Genomic DNA, 22397 nt, shown 5'->3' on the forward strand with positions numbered 1-22397 from the left:
ACAACAAGAGGCTACCTTGGAGCGCGAGCGCGACGAACGAAGGTTAGCCTTTGAGCCTGAGCGTGAGCAAGCGCGCTTGGCGGCCAAAGAAAGACGATCGGCCTTGGAGTTAGAGCGTGAGGCGCAGAGAGACCAACGCATGCAAGGGTTGGTCCTACAGGTACTTACCTCGAAACCCGAGGCGGTCAAAGATGTTGGTATTTCTTCGGTAGCACAAGCAGAGATTTGGACTCCAATTAATTTACAAATAGTGTTGTATTCATTACAGCACCATGGTGTCTTTCGCGCTGTAGTTGTTTATTTGGAATGTTTTGATGCCTCTGTGTGTGTGTGTGTGTGTGTGTGTGTGTAACTAGCACTTATATCCTTTTGCATTACAAGAGGTTTGACCATTGGTCAATGTAGAAGAACTATGAAAATACATTGACTTCATAGGGACAAAACACTTTATGAAACCACATAATAAGAAATGGATGAACACCACAATCTACATGAAGCCTACACAAAGGGATACAATACCACTCGTGGCATAAAGCCTACACAAATTTTGCATAAACTCCTTTTACCTTTAGTGGTGTAGCAAAAACGGTGTAGTCCACTACTAAATGCCAGCTATATCAAATATCTGATGTACAAAGCCTTACTATAGTAGCTCATAAAAGTGCAATGAGATTGAGATGCTCCCACATCCCTGGCATAAGTAGTTAAAGCAGGTAAATGATTTGGGACTCAAGTTATTTCAAAAATAATGCTCATGTACTTAGCTCATAACAGTACTTTGCAATTACAGCCCTATATTGCGCCTTAAAAATCATTTTTATCCATTTCATCAAGTCTCTATATTGTACACCAAGACAAGATGTGATATCGTATAGAGCCATATCATAAGAGAGATGAGATAAAACCAATCATCCTCCACTATAAACTAAGGGTAGTAAGTCACTGAGAAGTTGACATTCAGTAAGTATGACGGTAAGATGGATGCTACTATTATTCATTCTTGGTTGCATCAATTTAATGCTTACTTTGCGACAACTAAGAAGCAGGAAATAGCAAGGTTTTGACGGTAGCCATGTACCTTGCCAGTGATGCCATTAATTGGTACCACGCATGGCAAGAGGCACAGTTGACCGCGCACCTAGAGGCAGCCGACGAAGGCGCGTCCCTTTCTTTCAATTGGGCCGACTTCTAAGACAAGCTCGAGGCACGGTTTATGCCACCACAATACCTGTCACGTGACACATCCAACCCTATGTGTCCATGGACAAGCTACAGCATGATCAAGGTTCAGTTCAATCAAGACAATCTAGATTTAGAAGTGATCTGGCACTTTTGTGAGTCTGTTCGCAGACCGTGCATGTCCACACACTTAGTGTAGATGCATGTCCTCTGGTTGCACACAGCATGATCGTAAGCATTCCCATCACAATCCTTCAGGGGAATTTTCCAGTGCATTTAGCCTATTTTCCCTATTTTGGACATTTTTCACTTATTATTTTTTAAGTGACTTTTGTTGGAAAGTAGGTAAGGCAATTTTGCTAATTTTGTATAAATAAAAACGTAGCGCTAGCACTTTCTAGCAGAAGAGGCGGCAGGAGCACCTTGCTCAACAGGTAACTTCTCAGCAAGACCAACCCCCACGACAACTCTGGCGTTTTCTCTCAACAAAAGGCCTAGCGTTTTTGCACCAGATCAACCAGCGTTTTTGCACTTGCAGATTCCCGGCGATGGTAGACAGCAGATCAGCTGTAGCGTTAGCAGATTTCCCCGCAAGGTCAGTTTTCAGCCCTAGCATTTTTGGTTTGCAGATCAACCTCAGCGTTTTTGCAGATCATCGCGACAGAATCAGCCATAGGACCAATGTTTTCAGTTTTCAGCACTTAGACATCGCAGAACAAGTGCCGAACCTCGCAGATCTCACCTTCCCGCAGCAGTTCCTCGCCGCACGATGGGATCCATCGAAGTTTACAGATTCAGCCCGGAAAACATAGATTTCAGCATCTGCGTTTTCAGCGCGTCGTCGTCGCATCGTCACCATCCACATCGTCATCGACATAGAGTCAGAATTCAGCAAATAAACATTTGCAGATTTCAGCCCTTAGCATTCTCAGATTTCAGCCCGTCTCGTCGTCGTCCTCATCGTCGTCGACATCGTCGGCAAGTCCAAGCATTGTAGAGATTTGTGCAATCATAAGTAGACCGCTCTCGCCATAGAGAGTGGACCTTCGGAGGAGGGTTTGACAACATTCTGGTGTCCTATTCTTCTCTCTCTTTCTCTGAGTCTCAACACCTTCATTCACAGTGTTCACCACTTTGTTTATGTGCATTGCACTCTCTCACTAAAGGAACGGAAGGCTCTCCCTTCCGTAAGTAAAAGGAACCCTTGAGCACAATTCGGAGCACTCATCTTGAGCAAAGTTCAACATTCATTCCGTTGCACCTTACATTGGTATCAGAGCTTTGGCAGTGTTCTGTATCACTCAAGGAAAGAACCACAAGAATCACAATAATTTTTTTTGCTTGTTGCGGTCGCACGAACCCAAGTTCGCTTGGGCGTGTCGATTCCTAATCGTGTTTTTGAAGAGTGATAGGAATCCCACGAAAGAAGGGCTTGTCCAGCCCTTGTGCCTCTTTTCACTCATTGAGAGCGGACCATGCACTTAGCGACCGGCCAATCGACGTGAGGTGGGAAAAAGCAACCTTGGTGTGAGCACAAGGCCGCCAAGGGGTGCGCCCGCGGAAAAGAGCAGAACTCGGGTGAAGAGAAGATCCTTCTCTAACACAGATTGCAAGCGAAAGAAGAACCTCAAGACCCGCAAGAACCCAAGTTCCTCGTGAACTTAAGAACCCAAGAACCCACAAGAACTCAAGACTTCAGTGGATGGTCATCACTCAAAGCGGAATGGATACTTCGCTTGGAGGTGATGAGCATGAGAGAGGCGAAGAAGAATTTTTCCTACCAAGAGGTTTTTCCGACCCTCCCCCTTTCCCATCTACACCAAGGATTGCACTAACTCCTATGGAGGAGTTGGAGCAATTATTTATGGAAAGACCGTTAGAACGCGAAGAAAGAAAAGCAGAAAGAGAAGCAACAAGAAAGGCCTACGAAGAACAAAGGGAAACCATAGATCGTGAATACGAAGAAGGAATGGCAGCCATAGGGCGTGAAACCAAAGAAAGACAAGCTGAATTTGATCGCGAGAACAAAGCAAGAAAAGAGAAGAGCGACCAACACATGAAAGAGTTCTTGCGACTCTTTTCAATTGTGCAGACGCAGTTTAAACAGAATCGGGAGAAGGAGACTCTCTCGATCTCGTCTTCTCCAAAGCATGATACACAGGATTTGCATGATGATAAGCATGATGATTTGAATGATAATGATGAGCATGATGATTTGGATGACAATGACAAGCATGATGATTTGCATGATAATCAAGATGTGATTTCTCACAAGCATGATCATTTGTATGATCAAGACATGATTGTTCACCAGGATGATGGTTTAGTTGATGCTTTTTCTAGTGAAGCTAACCTCATTGCAGATTCGATCCAACAGGAAGAACCGATCTTGGCTCTCGAGCCTAGGTCCAAGGAACCCTCACACGAAGTATTATGTGTTCGCATGAGTCAGCTCGCATTGTACGAGTGTTTCATTCGTGATCGTTTCTTGTATTTTCGTTAGCGTCTTTATGTGATCCCCTTTCCTAGGCATAACATATTGTACGTTGAGCACGTTTCACTCATGAATGAGCACAGATGTATGCGGATTGTTCATGAAAAGTTGAAAAGTATGCATTCAAGGAAGTCACATTCCATGTCTCTTCCTTGGCACGACACAATTGTAGAAAGAGCACATGAAAGTATGAGCATCAAGCATGGGCATTTCGTTGTGAATCGCCACAGTTGATTGCTTTAGATCAAAAGAGGAAGATTCGATCTCATTGTTTGCGTGTGTGTGGTGAACGGTTTGGCATTCTGTCTATTGGTTCATCTACATTGCATGCACAACCTTTTAGGAAGACCAGATTTTTTCCACTCACTTTACATGGAATAGATATGATCATGGTTTTGTGTTGGAAATGGTTTCAGGAATTTTCAACCATGGAGATTCTTGAAGAAGGAAGAAGCATGACTCTAGACGAAGTTGAAGCAAGGAAGGAGACTCAAAAGACTCTGTGTCTTCGGCCCAGCCCAAAGAAGCAAGTGTTGCAGACCTTTATGAAGTTCAAGTATCGCACGATCCACACCTCAGCATGGGCCGGCGAAGAGTCCTTTCGAGGATTCCGGATGTTGTTGGCAATCTCCCTCGATGCCATATACTTCGGTACCAATACCTCACTTTGAAAAGGAGGGGATGTCACGTGACACATCCAACCCTATGTGTCCATGGACAAGCTACAGCATGATCAGGGTTCAGTTCAGTCAAGACAGTCTAGATTTAAAAGTGATCTGGCACTTTTGTGAGTCTGTTCGCAAACCCTGTATGTCCAGACACTTAGTGTAGATGCATATCCCATCAGAATCCTTCAGGAGAATTTTCCAATGCATTTAGCCTATTTTCCCTATTTTTTTGACATTTTTTACTTATTATTTTTAAGTGACTTTTGTTGGAAAGTAGGTAGGGCAATTTTGCTAATTTTGTATAAATAAAAACCTAGCGCTAGTACTTTCTGGCAGAAGAGGCAGCAGGAGCACCTTGCTCAACAGGCAACTTCTCAGCAAGACCAACCCCCGCGACAACTCTGGCGTTTTCTCTCAACAGAAGGCCACCTAGCGTTTTTGCACTTGCAGATTCCCGGCGACAGTAGACAGCAGATCAGCCGTAGCGTTAGCAAAATTCCCCGCAAGGTAAATTTTCAGCCCTAGCGTTTTTGGTTTGCAGATCGACCTCAGAGTTTTTGCAGATCATCGCGACAAAATCAGCCATAGGACTAGTGTTTTCAATTTTCAGCACTTAAACATCATAAAACAAGTCCTGACCTCGCAGATCTCATCTTCCCGCAGCAGTTCCTCGCTGCACGATGGGATCCATCAAAGTTTACAAATTCAGCCCGAAAAACGTAGATTTCAGCATCTGCGTTTTCAGTGCGTCGTCGTCGCCATCCACATCGTCATCGACATAGAGTCAGAATTCAGCAGATAAAGATTTGCAGATTTCAGCCCTTAGCATTCTCAGATTTCAGCCCGTCTTGTCGTCGTCCTCATCATCGTCGACATCATCGGCAAGTCCAAGCATTGCAGAGATTTGTGCAATCATAAGTAGACCGCTCTCGCCATAGAGAGTGGGGCCTTCGGAGGAGGGTTTGACAACATTCTGGTGTCGTATTCTTCTCTCTTTCTCTGAGTCTCAACACCTTCATTCACAGTGTTCACCACTTTGTTTATGTACATTGCACTCTCTCACTAAAGGAACGGAAGGCTCTCCCTTCCGTAAGTAAAAGGAACCCTTGAGCACAGTTCGGAGCACTCATCTTGAGCAAAGTTCAACATTCATTCCGCTGCACCTTACAATACCTAGCACGGTTGAAAGACGATTGGCGCAGTCTCAAGCAAAATGGTATGCCAGTTATGTCTTTCTCTTATCGTGTTTTGCAGCTCGGCACCCAATTACGCAAATCGGATGATGAGCGCAAGGAGCCCTTCCTTTATAGATCGGATGAGTATATCAAGGCGGTAGCGATTGCTCTCGCACAAGAGATGAAGCACAATAAGGGAAAGCCGAAAGAGAACAAGACTTCGCAAAGTATCTCTCAGACTTCTCAGAACCCTCAGAACGGTAAGAATGGTAACTCTTCTAACCAATCTTCATCTAGTCTCTCGGAAAAGAACTCACAAAATGAATCTAAGGGTAAAGCTTACACAATTGCTAAACCTAAGCTCACCCCAGATGAAAAAGCAGTACAAGGAATTTTAGGAGGATACATCACGTCAGAAGAACAAAGCATTTATTCTAAGGAAGGTCGATGTTATCATTGTCACATCAAGGGTCACATAAAAAGGACATGTCCTAAGATTGAATCTAGCGAATCTAAAGAACCCACATAACCCACATCCTCTCTTAATGCCATAAATGAGAACTCGAGTGTGACCCAAGTTTCTCATGATCCTCCCATTGATGAGTCTCTCATTAAGTGTCATGGTTATGTGAAGGGTCAACGTTTTTGTCATATTGTTTGATCCAGGCAGTATACATGATGTGACAAGTGACTCTCTTGTCGAAAGAGCCTGCTTGGAGGTTAGCAAGACATCTCCTTTCGAGGCGTTGGGCTTCGCTCCCGGTATGGACTCTCTCATTACACGAGAGTGCCTTGATGTGTTGTTCATTGTTCAACAAGCGTCCTTCCGCAGAAAATTTGTAGTATCTCCTCTCTCAAGATGTGATATGCTTTTAGGCATTCGACGGTTTTGTGAGCATAACCCTCTCATCGATTGGGCAGCCAATACTTTCACTTTCAATGCCAAAAGTAACTCCCATTGTCATTCATGGGGAGGAGGTTGTTCATTCTTCATCTCTCATTTCTAATGTGCAGGCGAAGATTGGAAAGAATCAAGAGAAGGAGACTCTTTCAATCTTGTCTTCTCCAAAGCACGACACACATAATTTGCATGATAAAGATGTGATTATTCACAAGCATGATGAATTGCAGGATAAAGATGTGATTGTTCACAAGGATGATGGTTTAGTTGATGCTTTTTCTAGTGAAGCTAACCTCATTGAAGATTCGATCAATCACAAAGAACCGATCTTGGCTCTCGAGTTGAGATCTAAGGAACCCTCTCAGGAAGTATTATGTATGCCCATGATTAGTCAGTACGCATTGTTCGAGTATTTCATTTGTGACGGTTTCCTATATTTTAGTCACCCTCTTTATGTGATCCCTTTTCATAGGCATGCCATATCATACGATGAACACAATTCACTCGTGAACACTCGTGAATGAGCTCGGATGTATGCAGATTACTCATGAAAAGATGAAATGTTTGCATTCAAGGAATTCACATTCCATGTATGTCACGTGACACATCCAACCCTATGTGTCCGTGGACAAGCTACAGCACAACAAGGGTTCAGTCAGTCCAGTCAGTCTAGATTAGAAGTGATCTGGCACTTTTGTGAGTCTATTCGTAGACCGTGCATGCCCAGTCACTTAGTGTAGATGCATATCCTCTGGTTGCACACAGCATGATCATAAGCATTCCCATCAGAATCCTTCAGGGAATTTTTCAGTGCATTTAGCCTATTTTACCTATTTTTGGCATTTTTCACTTATTAATTTAAGTGACTTCCAACAAAAGTAGGTAGGGCAATTTGGGTAAGAAAATATATGAGCAAACCAAAGTTAGCACTAAATGGCAGAAGAGGCAACAGGAGCCAAGCTCAGCAAGCAACTTCTCAGCAAGACCAAGCCTTGGTGGATTCCCTCCAAGCAGCAAATCCCCCCCCATCCTAGCGTTTCTTCATCAGCATTGCCTAGCGTTTTTGCACCAACACATCATCGCCATACCCCCCAGTGTCTAGCGTTTTTGCATCAACAAGGATCGCAAGCAGAAGACCCCAACCTACCTAGCGATTTTGAATTACCATCAGCCTAGCGTTTTTGACAGAAGCAGCCTGGCGTTTTCATGAGGACTCAGCCACCTAAAGAAACAGTAAGATCAGCCATAAAGAAGTAGCAAATTTAGCCCGGACAGACCATCCATTTTCAGCCTTAAGCAACCTCAGTTTTCAGCCCTAAACCTGCAGATTTTCAGCGACAAAGACCCACAGAAAACAGCCCCAAATCAGCGTTTTTGTACTAGTCGCAGATTTCAGCCCATAGCGTTTTTGGACAGAAGTAGAAAGATTGCAGATTTCAGACATTAGGTCGACTTCGTCATCCCCGTCATCATCGCCAACATAGCCTAGACTTGCATCAGTCTCATGCATTCCATTTGTACCAGATTGTACAATCATAAGTAGACCACTCTCGCCGACGAGAGTGGGGCCTTCGGAGGAGGGTTTTACGTCGTCTCTGGTGTCGTATCTCTCTTCTCTCTCTATCTCTCAATCTCATACACTTGCACGCACAGTGTCCATTCACTTTGTTTTTTATCATAGCATTCTCTCATTAAGAACGGAAGGCTCTACCTTCCATAAGAACAAAAGGAACCTTGAGCACAGTTCGGAGCACTCATCTTGAGCAAAGCGCAAACATTCATTCCGCTGCACATAACGTTGGTATCAGAGCTTTGGCAGTGTTTTGTATCACTCAAGGAAAGAACCACAAGAATCACAAGATTTTATTTTTTCTTGTTGAGGTTGCACGAACCCAAGTTCGCTTGGGCGTGTCGATTCCTAATCGTGTTTTTGAAGAGTGACAGGAATCCCAGGAAAGAAAGGCTTGTCCAACCTCCCCTTGTGTCTCTTTTCACTCATTGACAGCGGACCGTGCACTTAGCGGCCGGCCAATCAATGTGAGGTGGGAAAAAGCAACCTTGGTGTGAGCGCAAGGCCACCAAGGGGTGCGCCCGCGGAAAAGAGTAGAACTCGGGTGAAGAGAAGATCCTTCTCAAACACAGATTGCAAGCGAAAGAAAACCTCAAGAACCTCAAGACCCACGACCCCCAAGAACCCAAGTTCCTCGTGGACTTAAGACCCAAGAACCCAAGTTCCTCGTGGACTTAAGACCCAAGACCCCCAAGAATCCAAGTTCCTTGCGAACTTAAGAACCCAAGACCACAAGAACCCACGACTTCAGTGGATGGTCATCACTCGAAGAGGAATGGATACTTCGCTTGGAGGTGATGAGCATGAGAGAGGCAACGAAGAATTTTCCCCACCAAGAGGTTTTTCCGACCCTCCCCCTTCCCTATCTACATCAAGGATTGCACTAACTCCTATGGAGGCTTTGGACCAGATGTTTATGGAAAGGAAGTTAGAACGCGAAGCAAGAAGAGCAGAAAGACAAGCAGAAATGGAGCGCGAACACCAAGAAAGAATGGCAACCATAGCGCGTGAGCGCGAGCAAGCACGCTTTGAAGCCAAAGAACGACAAGCCAAATTGGATCGTGAGCGCGCAAAAAGACAAGCAGAGAACAAAGCAATACAAGAACACAGCGACCGACAAAACAGAGAGTTCTAGCGACTCTATTCTCAAGTTCAGGCACAGATGCAAGAGATTTGGGGAAAGGAGACTCTCTCAATCTCTTCTTCTCCAAAGCATGACACACAAAATTTGCATCATTATGAGAAGCATGATGAATTGAATGATAATGATGAGCATGATGATAAGCATGATGTTTTGAATAACAATGATTTGCATGATCAAGATGTGATTTCTCACAAGCATGATGATTTGCATGATCAAGATGTGATTTCTCACAAGCATGATGAGTTGCATGAAGATGATGTGATTGTTCACAAGGATGATGTGTTAGTGGATGCTTTTTCTAGCGAAGCTAACCTCGTTGTAGATTCGATCAATCACGAAGAACCGATCTTGGCTTTTGAATCGAGGTCCAAAGAATCCCCACAGGACGATTCGACCATTCCGGAAGAACCGATCCTGGCTCTCGAGCCTAGGTCCAAAGAACCCTCACAGGAAGGTGTTCGCATGATTGATACGCTCGCATTGTTCGAGTGTTTCATTCATGATCGTTTCCTGTATTTTAGTCACCGTCCTTATGTGATCCCTTTTCCTAGGCATGACATATTGTACGTTGAGCACGTTTCACTCATGAATGAGCACGAATGTATGCGGATTTTTCATGAAAAGCTGAAAAGTATGCATTCAAGGAAGTCACATTCCATGTCTCTTCCTTGGCATGACACATTCGTAGAACGAGCACATGAAAGTATGAGCACCAAGCAATTTCCGATGTGAATTGCCACAGTTGATTGCTCTAGATCAAAAGAGAAAGATTCGATCTCATTGTTTGCATGTGTTTGATGAACGGTTTGTCACTCCGTCTCTATGTTCATCTACATTGCATACACAATCTTTAAAGAAGACAAGATTTTTTCCATTCACTTTACATGGAATGGGTATGTTCATGGTTTTGTGTTGGAAATGGTTTCAGGAATTTTCAGCCATGGAGATTCTTGAAGAAGAAAGAAGAATGACACTCGACGAAGTTGAAGCATCGAAGGAGCCTCAGAAGACTTTGTGTCGCTTTCGGCGCGGCCCAAAGAAGCAAGCATTGCAAACCTTTATGAAGTTCAAGTACCGCACGACCCACACATCAGAGTGGGCCGGCGAAGAGTCCCTTCCAGGATTCCGGATGCTATTGGCGATCTCCCTCAACGCCATACAGTTCGGTACCAGTACCTCACTTTGAAAAGGAGGGGATGTCACGTGACACATCCAACCCTATGTGTCCGTGGACAAGCTACAGCACGAGAAGGGTTCAGTCAATCGAGTTAGTCTAGATTAGAAGTGATCTGGCACTATTGTGAGTCTATTCGTAGACCGTGCATGCCCAGTCACTTAGTGTAGATGCATATCCTCTGGTTGCACACAGCATGATCATAAGTTTTCCCATCAGAATCCATCAAAATCCTTTAGGGGAATTTTCCAATGCATTTAGCCTATTTTACCTATTTTTGGCATTTTTCACTTATTTAATTTAAGTGACTTTCCAACAAAAGTAGGTAGGACAATTTGGGTAAGAAAATATATAAGCAAACCAAAGTTAGCACTAAATGGCAGAAGAGGCAATAGGAGCCAAGCTCAGCAGGCAACTTCTCAGCAAGACCAAGCTTTGGTGGATTCCCTCCAAGCAACAGATCTCCTCCCATCCTAGCCTTTCTTCATCAGCATTGCCTGGCGTTTTTGCACCAGCACATCATTGCATACCCCCCAGTGTCTAGCGTTTTTGCATCAACAAGGATCGCCAGTAGAAGACCCCATCAGCCTAGCGTTTTTGACAGAAGCAGCCTAGCGTTTTCATGAGGATTCAGCCACCTAAAGAAGCAGCAAGATCATCCATAAAGTAGCAGATTCAGCCCGGATAGACCATCGGTTTTCAGCCTTAAGCAACCTCAGTTTTCAGCCCTAAACCTGCAGATTTTCAGCGACAAAGACCCACAGAAAACAGCCCCAAATCAACGTTTTTGGACAGCAGTAGAAAGATTGCAGATTTCAGCCATTAGGTCGACTTCGTCATCCCCGTCGTCATCACCGACATAGCCTAACCTTGCATCAGTCTCATGCATTCCATTTGTACCAGATTGTGCAATCAACCTTGAGCAGAGTTCGGAGCACTCATCTTGAGCAAAGCGCTAACATTCATTCCGCTGCACCTAACAATGTCTCTTCCTTGGCATGACACAGTATCAGAAAGACCACAAGAAGGATTGATCATCAAGCATCGGCATTTCCATTGTGATTTACCACAGTTGATAGATTTAGATCACAATGACAGGTTTCGATTCCAATTTTTGCGTATGTTTGATGAATGGTTTGGGACTTCGTCTTTTTGTTCATCTACATTGCATGCACAGTCTTTAACGATGACTAGAATTTTTTGTGTCACTTTACATGGAATGGGTATGTTCATGTTTTTGTGTTGGAAGTGGTTTCAGGAATTTTCCTCCTTGGAGATTCTTGAAGAAGGAAGATCCACGACTGTAGCCGAAGTTGGAGCTTTGGCACAGCCACAAATGACTTTGTGTCGCTTTCGGCGCGGCCCAAAGAAGCAAGCGTTGCAGACCTTTATGAAGTTCAAGTATCGCATGACCCACACATCAGAGTGGGCCGGCGAAGAGTCCTTCCCAGGATTCATCCAGACACTGCTGGCGATCTCCCTCGACGCCATACAGTTCGGTACCAGTACCTCACTTGCACATCTAACCCAATGTGCATGTGGACAAGCTACTTCATGACAAGGGTTCAGTTAGCTTAGGAAGTGTTCTGGCACCTTTGTGAGTCTGTTCGCAGACCTTGCTAGTTGCATTTCCTTTGGTTGCACACAACATGATCATCAGATTACAATCAGTACCCATCAGGAGCATTTTACAGTGCATATTTCCCTATTTTAGCCATTTTTCACTTATTATTATTAAGTGACTTTGTTGAGAAACTGGGTAGGGCAATTTGGCTAAGGATATATATAAGAAAACTAGCACTAGCACTTTCTGGCAGAAGAGGCAGCAGGGACCTAGTGTCTGGCAATGCACCTTCTCAGCAAGACCCCCAACAAGAACTCCTAGAGTTTTTCAGCCATCAAGACAACCTAGCGTGCAGATCAGCCCCAGCGTTTTGCAACTTGCAGATTAGCTTGGCGTTAGCAGATCCACAACAGATTCCCTAGCGTTTTTGCAACAGACAGCAGATCAGCCCAGTGTTTTTGCAATTGCAGACTACCATCAATGTTTTGCAGATTCCCAGCGACAAAACCTTCACTTGCATCAGTGTTTTGCATTTTCAGCAGTTCAATTCCATACCGCAGCCCCCAAACCTCGCAGATCTCACATTCCCGCAGCAGATCCTCGCCACACGGTCAAATCAGCCTGCTTTTGCAGATTCAGCCCGCTATTCGCAGATTTCAGCATCTGCGCTTTCAGCGCATCGTCATCGTGTCGTCGTCATCGCCATCGTCACCGACATAGAGTCAGAATTCAGCAGATACAAGATTTGCAGATTTCAGCTCCTAGTGTTTTCAGTTTTCAGCCCGTCTCGTCGTCGTCGTCGTCGTTGACATCGACAGCAAGACCATTGCATTTAGACCATTGCACGAGATTTGTGCGATCAATAGCATATACTTCTCTCGCCATAGAGAGCGGGGCCCTTGGAGAAGGGTTTGACAACATTCTGGTGTCGTATTCTTCTCTCTTTCTCTTAGTCTCAATATATTCATTCACAGTGTCATTCACTTGTTTGTGATCATTTGCACTCTCTCACTAAAAGAACGGAAGGCTCTCCCTTCTGTAAGTAAAAGGAACCCTTGAGTACATTTCGAAGCACTCATCTTGAGCAAAGTTCAACATTCACTTCCGCTGCACCTTACATCCATGTTCAAGGACCCAAGAACCAGGTGGAAGATGCTTTGTCTCGGAAGCCGCTAGTCTTTGCTATTTCTGCGATTCAACATAGAAGCTTCGAGGACATGGTTGATCAATACGCCACAAATCCGGATTTTTCAGATGTATTCACTTGAATACAGAATGGGGAGGTAGTAGGGGGATAGTCCATTCGGGATGGCTACTTGATGAAGACAACAATGTTGTGCATTACACAGCCGTTGAGGGAAAAGGTTCTGACAGAATGCCATTGTCCACCTTTTACAGGTCACCGCAACATCGACACCACCTTGAAAGGGATGGAGCGGTACTTCTTTTGGCCGAGACTAAAGAAAGATGTGGACAACTTTGTACGCAATTGCTTGGTATGTCAAAAGGTCAAGTTTGAGAGGCATAAAGCACAAGGATTGTTACAGCCTTTACCCATTCCCACACGCCCCTGGGAAAGTATTGCTATCGATTTCATTTTTGATCCCCCGAAGACACAAAGTGGGCATAATGGCATTTGGACTGTCATCGACAGATTTAGCAAGCAAGCTCACTTCATTCCAATGAAGAAAACAGCATGCTTGAGACAATAGTCTCTGACAGAGATCCCCGATTCATGAGTTTGTTTTGGAAGGCTATTTGGGAGAACATTGGCACACGGTTGCAGTTATAGTCATCTTTCCACCCGCAGACAGATGGGCAATCTAAGATTGCAAATTCAGTCGTACTGGATTATTGAAGTCGTAGATTCAATGGGAAAAAATTTTGTCCTTGGTGAAATTTGCCTACAATAACACAATCCATTCTTCAATGGGGAAGGTGCCATTTGAGATCATTGAAGGTGCTCCGAAGGTTCCACCCTTCCTTAGCACAAAAGATAAGATTTTTGAAGCCGACCAGTACACGAGGGACTTGGACATTGCTTTTGCCAAGGTCCGGTCCGAGAGAGGGAGGCTTTAGCGAAATCTCAAGAACGACACAAGAAGGCAGTAAATCGACACCGTCGCGATTTGAAATTAAAGGAAGACGATTGGGTGCTCTTACGTTTTGAGAAGGCACCCCTAAGAAAGAAAAAGGGAAAGGAGCAGCTTTTTTCAAAGCTTAGCATGAGGTACCATGGCCCTTTCCAGATAAAAGAAAAGATAAATGATGTCTCCTTTAGACTCAAGCTGCCCGATACTTGGAAGATTCACAATGCATTTCATGTGAGTCTATTGAAGCTTTTTAAAGGCGATGTGCTCGATGATGGGGAGCCATATGAGCAACCCAAAGTGGACGAAAGCGAGGAGATACTCGTTCCAGAACAGATATTGGCACACAAGGACGGAAAGATTAAAGGTAAAGTGATTAGGCGGTTCTTGATTAAGTTCAAGAACTATCCTGCATTGGATGCGGAGTCGATGGAGGAGGACCTACCAGATACTCCTCAGATTTTGGAACTTTACCTTGAAGCATTTGGTTTAGCATAGTCTGCTCTGATAAAACCCCGATTTCAGCATGGGTGAATCTAGTGCAGCGGATTTGCACAAGAGCGGAGTCACTCCGCTCCTTTGTCAACGGATTACCCCAATTTTGCACTAATGTCCCCCTTTGGGTTTCAGGGATACTGATGGGCTGACAGTATTCTGTTGTATGACTTTATGAACTGGAATTCCCGAAAATGAAAATGATGGATTTGTACTTGACTTGTTTAAGCGCAAGAATTGAAAGACAAAATGACTGCAACATTTCGGTCTCATAAATCTCTATAGACATGATTGCAATAAGGATTAGTTAATCGCGCGCTATGAGGTCTCGACTGGATCAAGATGCGATTACTAAATATGTTGCCGATTAATCATGGTCTGAGATTTGGAATGATGTGATTGTCAATTTGTACAAGTGCTAGATGTGTTGTGTCTAGTGCGTCGGTACTAACAATCGGTGTCTACTAAGAAAGTTTATGGCCTCTGTCTATTTTGCAGGCGTAATCGAGGGCGATTACTATTCTTTCAAGAAGGGGGTATCTCACAAACTGGTGACGTGGCAGGTCCCCGGACACACACACACACACACGGCTGACTGTACAGAATTCCGGGAAATGCGCCGACAGGTTGACGTGGCAGCAGCGTACGGAATCCCGCACAACGCGCTGACATACTGACGTAGCAGGCCGTACAGACACTCTGCTTTTTGGAACACATGCCATTTATGATGGGCTGCTAGAGCAAAAATAGTCTCAATATTTGCCACACATGCCATCTGTGCAAAGGTCACATCATAGTCCACTCCCGCTCACTAAGAAACTACTAGTTGATCCTTCTGCTTATGCAAAGACCCATTTGATTTGTGCTTGTTCTTGTCGACCCACTTGATATCAATGACCTTCCGCTTTGCTGCCCTCGGAACCAACTTCCATGTCTCGATAGATGCATGGCCTCCTTCCACTTCAGTTGTGAAAGTGTCTCCTCAACTATAAGAGGTTCTCTGCCCATTGCCACTGCGGACAAAAGGGCACATTTCACCTGTAATAAGGCTCCATTTGTCTCAACTTGTTGCAAGCGTCGAGATCGCCAACAGCACGCCAATCCGGTGGCAAATCTTGGTTGTGGCATCTCACAATGTATCCAACAGCCTTAATGGGATCCTCCTCTCCCCTTATTGGGTTGGAAGATGATAAGTAAAGGACAGTTTTATCATAACTAGTCCATGTCATTTTACTTCTGCTATTGGCCATTTTAGCCTGCTAACCTGCAGCTGTGCTTGGCTCTAGTTCTCTCTGTGTCTATGTACTCCTTTTTATGAGGAAATCTATGTACCTCATCTAAGTGGCATTGTCAAGGAGAGATGCATTTCTAAGTAATTAAAACTCTCTCATATCCTGATCTTCTAAAACTTGGAGTCGTGCAATTAAAGGTGCTCTCCCTCTATCTCTATATCACACTCTGCTTATCGTGGTGGGATTGTCCTCTTAATACAACTTAGTTTAATATGATGGAGTTGGGGACTGAAAGGGCATTCATTGCTTGTTTTGACTCCTAGTCTCGCTTCACCCAATTTCTCTTGTCATAATGTCAGCTTAAGAGTTTCCTCTTTCGTCCCTTTTTCTATTGCTCTTGCAACGCAGTAACTCGAGTGCCTCTATAAGTTCACAACTCATGGGTCGGCATCGCTACACCTCACAAGTTCCCTCCAAGGGTTTGGACTTTGGCTCTGCACCTAAATCTCTACCCACTATGCACTACGGATATGCACTCTCTTTTTCCCCTCTACATACCCGAACGATTTTCTCCCCAAACGATCTGTTGATCAGCAATGCCTTTGATTGCCAGTTTTACATTTAGAGAAGATGATGGCCTGTTATCAGTGTCCCTCACTTAGCCTTTTATTACCTTATCTTTTTGTCTTGCTTAACGAGGAGAGAGTGAGGGATTATGAGTGATAAACAAAGTATGGTGATGTTTTATTGGTGAATGTTGGACACATTTGAATGTTCTTCTGCATTAAACGAGCATTAAACATGGAATTTGTGGAGGATGCCTCTTTTCCACATGTTTTTCTCTCTAAAAACTAATACAAGCTTGAATATTTTCTGGTTCTTTTGGTCCTTACTCTAGCTTGCTATGAAACAACTAATGCCTATGATTGTTTTGGAAGATATTTTTCACTAACTGATGGGGTTTAGATCAAGTTTTTGATTTTAATGAATCCTATCTCTGACTATGATATGGTAGGTTTTGCTTGAAGTAGTTTATGTTAGAGTTTTGGCATCTCAAGTGAACTGCCCAATGTGATCCCGTTATTTAGTTTGGCTTTTAGGTATTTATTTTACTTATTTGTCAAAGTATGGGTAAGGCAATTTACTGAGGTTGGTATATAAGCAACCCTCAACTCCCATTGTCAAAGTATCAATTCATTGCCAAGGTTGGTTGGTTCAAAGTCTCTCTCTCTCTCTCTCTCTCTCTCTCTCTCTCTCTCTCTCTCTCTCTCTCTCTCTCTCTCTCTCTCTCGTGTATTCTCCCCACTTGTGTATGCTTCCGCATCGTCGACTTTGACATGGTATCAAAGCTTTGTGCTCAACGATCGGAAGGCAAGAGAGAATCAGCACAAGAAGAGGAAGAAGCGGCGAGTTTCTAGCGTTTTAAGAAATGCAAAGGGAAAGTGGCACCGACGATTTGAAATTCCAGTGACAAAGAAGCTTACATTTTCTCATTAGCAGGCACAAGGTAGCATTTTGGTACACTGCGTTTTTGGTGTCTTTCGGCAACATTGTGGGAGGCACCTGGCAACATTTTTGTGTGGAAGTATCGTTGTCGGCAGCGTTTTCGAAGACTCGCAGAGTTTGAAACTTCCCCTTGCAATAGGTGTGACCGCAGGTAGCGTGTTAGGACGTCGTTGACAAGAAGACGATGGCGTTGCAGCTGGTTATGCTAGCGTCTTGAAAGGCATCCTGCGGTAGCCAAACGACAGACCTCCCTTCAACCCCAAGTCCCCAGCATTCTATAATGCTACAACCCTTGACAACAAAGGCGAACCCCCACTACACGGTAGCAATGGTAGCTTCTTCATCGACTTGGTCTCACTATTTGTCCACTATGAGCTGCAAAGAGGGTGTTTTAGGCTTTAGAATCTCGAGTGAACTGCTCAATGTGATCCCATTATTTAATTTGGCTTTTAGGTATTTATTTTACTTATTTGTCAAAGTCTGGGTAGGGCAATTTATTGAGGTTGGTATATGAGCAACCCTCAGTCCCCCATTGCACAAGTATCATTTCATTGCCAAGGTTCATTGCCAAGGTTGGTTGGTTTAGAGTATCTCTCTCTCTCTCTCTCTCTCTCTCTCTCTCTCTCTCTCTCTCTCTCTCTCTCTCTCTCTCTCTCGTGTATTCTCCCCGTTTGTGTATGCTTCTGCATCGTCGACTTTGACAGTTTCAACTCTTTTTGCTTTAAAATTATTGTGGTTTACAACCTAGGTGTTACTATGTTAACACTGTCTTTTGGGTTTGGTGGCTCTTGTTGGGCTTAATTCCTTTGGGTATTAGAATTGAGTCTATTGGTTGATCCTATAGTTTAGCAATTACATAAAGCTCCATAAAATCAAAATCATAGGTAAAAGGATATACTTAGCAAGAAAAGCTGAAAAAATGGTGCCAATGGGGATAATAATTGAATGCTTGAATAGAGCGAGCATGCACGCACACATGCTCACACAACTGATTTTAAACTAGCAAGGCCTTATATCTCTAAGCTTTTCAAACTTGCAAGTAAAAACTTTTGAGAAGACACTCGATTCCGCACAAGCAATTACCATTTTTTAGCTCTTTCGACTAGCATAAAGCATGGTAGATGTGTACTGCCTTAAACTACTTGACTCCTACACTTTCAAGAACAAAGACTCTTACAATTATCAAAAATCAATTATAGCAAGGGTACAACGTCTCGATGAGCCTGTGTGTTAAGGGTGAGTGTCGTGTTCACAATTACTTGGCTGTCACGATTGTGACTTTTATTTTATCGTTAATATCATTATTACTATTACTATTATTGTTTATTATTATCATCATTGCTTGTAGATTCTTTATAGTCTTTGTGCAGGCTTTTGATAGAGCCCTTAACCTCTGTACTTGGGTGTCGTTAGCCCAGAAGCCTTGTCAGGTCCACCTTTTTCTTTAATTTTTTACCATGTGGAACTACTCAGTCTCTTGGTTAACCTACCAAACATAAGCTGATTGGGCTGCAAGTTTTGGGTTCAAAGTTCATTTGCAATTTCAATGCTAATTTGCTAAGGGATTGTGGGAAAACTTGAGAAGCAATTAGCCCAAGTTTATAAGGCGCTATGTGTGGCACATGTTCACACGCAAGCACTGCCCTTTGTTACCTCATTCCACTCTTGGTTTGTACTAGCACACTACGTAGCCCCATACTATCACTGGCACCTATATCATGTTTAACTATGCCTTGATGCCATTTGACACTAATACATCAATCTAATCTCGTTTGTATCAGTCACACAGTTGCCTTCCTTACTAAGAAAAACCACAAATTACAACAAAGTTGTAGTAAATTTCAAATCAAGAACAAATGTCAAAGTGACACCAATCCTTCCTCTATGAAAAGATCTAAATTTGGGTCTATAGAAGAACAACGAAAGCAATGTTGCAAGAAGAAAGGGTCGATCTTCTTGTATTATACAAAAGCAGCTTGCTTCAGCCATAAAGAGCCTTCTGTAGCCCGTAAACTGGGTCACCCGATCATGAAACTAAGAATCCTGGAGGTTGCTCCATGCGCACCTCCTCGTCTAAGTCACCGCTGAGATTGAAATCCATCTGGAACACACGCCATTGATGATGGGTTGCTAGAGCAAAAATAGTCTCAATAGTTGCCACGCCTGCCGTCGGTGCAAAGGTCTCGTCATAGTCCACTCCCGGTCACTAAGAAAATCCTTGTGCTTATGCAAAGAACCACCTGATTTGTACTTGTTCTTGTCAACCCACTTGATATCAATGACCTTCAGCTTTGCTGCCCTCAGAACCAACTTCCATGTCTCGATAGAGTCAAGTTTTGCCTGCTTGGCCTCCTACTTCAACATGGACATAGTCATTGCTTCCATAATGAGAGATATCGGGCTTTCTACCGAAGTAAGCCTCAATGGAGTCTGTGGAGGGAGCAAGGTCATAGGAGACCGGTTGAGGGTATGAACTGTTGTTGCAACTTCCTCAACCCACAACCCACAAGGTCTTCCTCGATAGATCTCAATGGTCAAGCATTGATGTTACGTCCCCAAACATCAGAATGGCCGTCTGCACCAACGTCCAGCCAACCATGAGCATGGCCCTATGGTTAGGGCGGTTAAGGAATCCTATAATGTCACCATAATACGTATCAAAGCTTCTTCCTACTCCTACATACGACATGGCAACATGCGAACAACTGCTAGAGCTCATGGGGTCACGATGATTCAGTCCTACACGTCCTCTCTACTCTTGCATAGGGCAATATGGGACGCTACTAGGAAGAGAAAGGGACAAGAAAGACACGTGCAAGCCGGTGGTGGAACTTTATGGCAAGTCTCTTATTTCTTTTCGTTTAGGAAATGGACTGTCGTGTGTGGACAAGTTGATGCTAGTGTTCGTCGCATCGATGCTTGGTGTGTATGTTTTCATAGATTTTTTGTGTCTGTTGTTCCTCTCTGTGTTCGTTTGTGCACGAGGCAATCCTTGGGAGCTTGCCACCCCAAGGACATAGCAACCCCTGCGCATGTGCATCCACTGAGAGGACTTCCAATTTTTTTGGGAATATATTTTGTAGTTGGTATAAGAACGAGTCGGAGACTTTCTTATAGTACTTTGTGCTCGAGAAGCCTGCTCGTCTTTGTGGTGCCCAATGCCCCGCCGCATATGCCTTTTCCCCATACTCGTACAAGTGTCCCAATGGTTGTGGCGCTATATACACCTCACCTGTCCTATATTGCACCTAGCACTAGGCACATGACTTCTATGCGAACTAGGAATCAATACAACGACAATGTCACAATGTAAGAGCTTCTTTGAATAAGCTTGGTCAAGGCATGGGTTAGTTTCCTTGTTGTGAAGCTCAACTTGCACAAACGCAATTCTTAAATTAGGTAATAAATAATGGAAAGTTTGTGATGCCAATGCATCAAGTTTGTTGAGGCCCAAACGTCGCCAACTACTCTAGCCATTTAAGATGTTTTTTTAACACGCCTAGGTCAACCTCAATGATTTTCATACAAGCAAAAACGCATTGCTCCTATGGTTGTGAGAAGAACATGATTACACCGAGCTTGAAGCATATAACTAATATAAAGTTTCTAAGACTGGGCAATATACTGCTCATTATAAACGCAAATATTTAAATGCCATATACCTAGACTAAAATCCAGACACCTATAACAAGTTGCAGCCTCATGGTAGTCATCAAGAATCAGTTCCATCAAGCTTCCAAATGGAGTAGATACTACACAACCTCCTCTAACGTCCTGAGTGCCCAATGGTGCTCATAGATTATCCAGCCAAGCATTGTCCCATTAATGCGTTAAAGTTGCAAGGAAAACAGAAGATTAAGGGTGAAACATTACCCGAACAGAGATGTTTGGAGTGTTCTCGGACTCAATGACATGATACTTGACGAGAACAAGGCTCTTTGCGGAGAGGTCTTCAGAGAAGCACTTGGTCTCCACTGCCTGCATATCGAAGCGCATCGCAAAGGCTGAAGGAAACAGCGCACATGACCAGATGAGTAAGAAGACGGGAAGCGCAAGCATGTCGCTACCCCTGATCCCCATTGAAGCGTTTCCCTTGCACCCTGCGGTAGAGAATAGTCACAGTCTCACAGATCTCCTTGTTCAAGCTAGCTTCCGACCAGCAATGCCCGAGTGCGAGTCAATACGAACGATTTAAATAGTCTTGCTTGGTGGGCAGCATCTATAGAATTTAGGGGAAATTACCAAAATACCCCTCTAATTTGAGGAAATTCCCAAAATACCCCTCAAATTTCAAAAATTCCCAAAATGCCCCCGATATTTTTTCATAAATTCCCAAAATGCCCTTCAAATTTTCCAAAATCCCCAAATACCCTTGGTTGTGAGACTAAATTTCTCGAAAAATAAATTTTTTTGTAGGTCTTTACAAGAAGAGTGATTGTCTATCGTACAAGATGCTAAAACTACGATTTGAGTTGGTTATGTAGGCTTTGGAGATGAATTGCTTCATTATTTTTAGACATAATTTCCTTTTTTGCAATGGTAATTGGTGACAAATTACATGCTGAGCACTCAAAAACGGATCTCAATTGTCAAAAATGAATGAAGATTAGAAATCTTGAACATTCCAACCAAAATAGATATAAGGGTATTTTGGGAATTTCCTCAAATTAGAGGGGTATTTTGGTAATTTTCCCTAGAATTTAACATGACATATGCAAGTTGATATTTAGTATCTAGCATTGAAGGGAACAAGAGCATGACTAATTCGGCTATTGCATGTGTAGTTCTAGTGATCCTCGTGTTATTGCATGTGTAGGTTTTGTCACACTGATCGATACGTCTATAATGCTAAGCAACTCTGTGTGTAGTTGTCGAGAAAAGAGAATATGTTGTATGTAGTCAGGTGCATGGATGGCAATATATCTTTGATGAAAATTAGTTATTTTACAAGAAGTACAAGCCGTCCATGAGTATTTGATTTTTGCATGTTACAAAGCGTTCAGCAATAACATTGTAGTGAGTGCAGCAGGACTGTCTATTTCATTTGTTTTACAGCCTCATATATCGTTGTACGTGAGATTTTCCGCCACGCAAGAGGGACACAGTTGTAGATTGTGAGCAAGGATGTCACATTGCATGATCCAATCTTTATATAATGGAATAATTTCAAATCATGACCTAGCATATGGACGGTGAGATGCTTTC

At 43.5% G+C, this 22397-nt stretch overlaps 1 protein-coding gene across 1 annotated transcript in view; it reads right to left on the reverse strand.

The window, feature by feature from the left end:
• LOC147441384 (transmembrane emp24 domain-containing protein p24delta3-like) overlaps positions 1-21371 on the reverse strand; it is a 29015-nt gene extending 7644 nt beyond the window's left edge. Inside the window, exon 1 of the mRNA XM_086483042.1 lies at positions 21066-21371. Within this exon, the coding sequence (XP_086339168.1) occupies positions 21066-21272 (207 nt within the window). The 5' untranslated portion in view covers positions 21273-21371. The remainder of the gene's footprint in view (positions 1-21065) is intronic.
• Positions 21372-22397: the final 1026 nt, after the last annotated feature.

This window comes from Adiantum capillus-veneris, chromosome 15 (assembly GCF_014529385.1).
Source record: "Adiantum capillus-veneris isolate H3 chromosome 15, ASM1452938v2, whole genome shotgun sequence".
Classification (NCBI taxonomy): Eukaryota; Viridiplantae; Streptophyta; class Polypodiopsida; order Polypodiales; family Pteridaceae; genus Adiantum; species Adiantum capillus-veneris.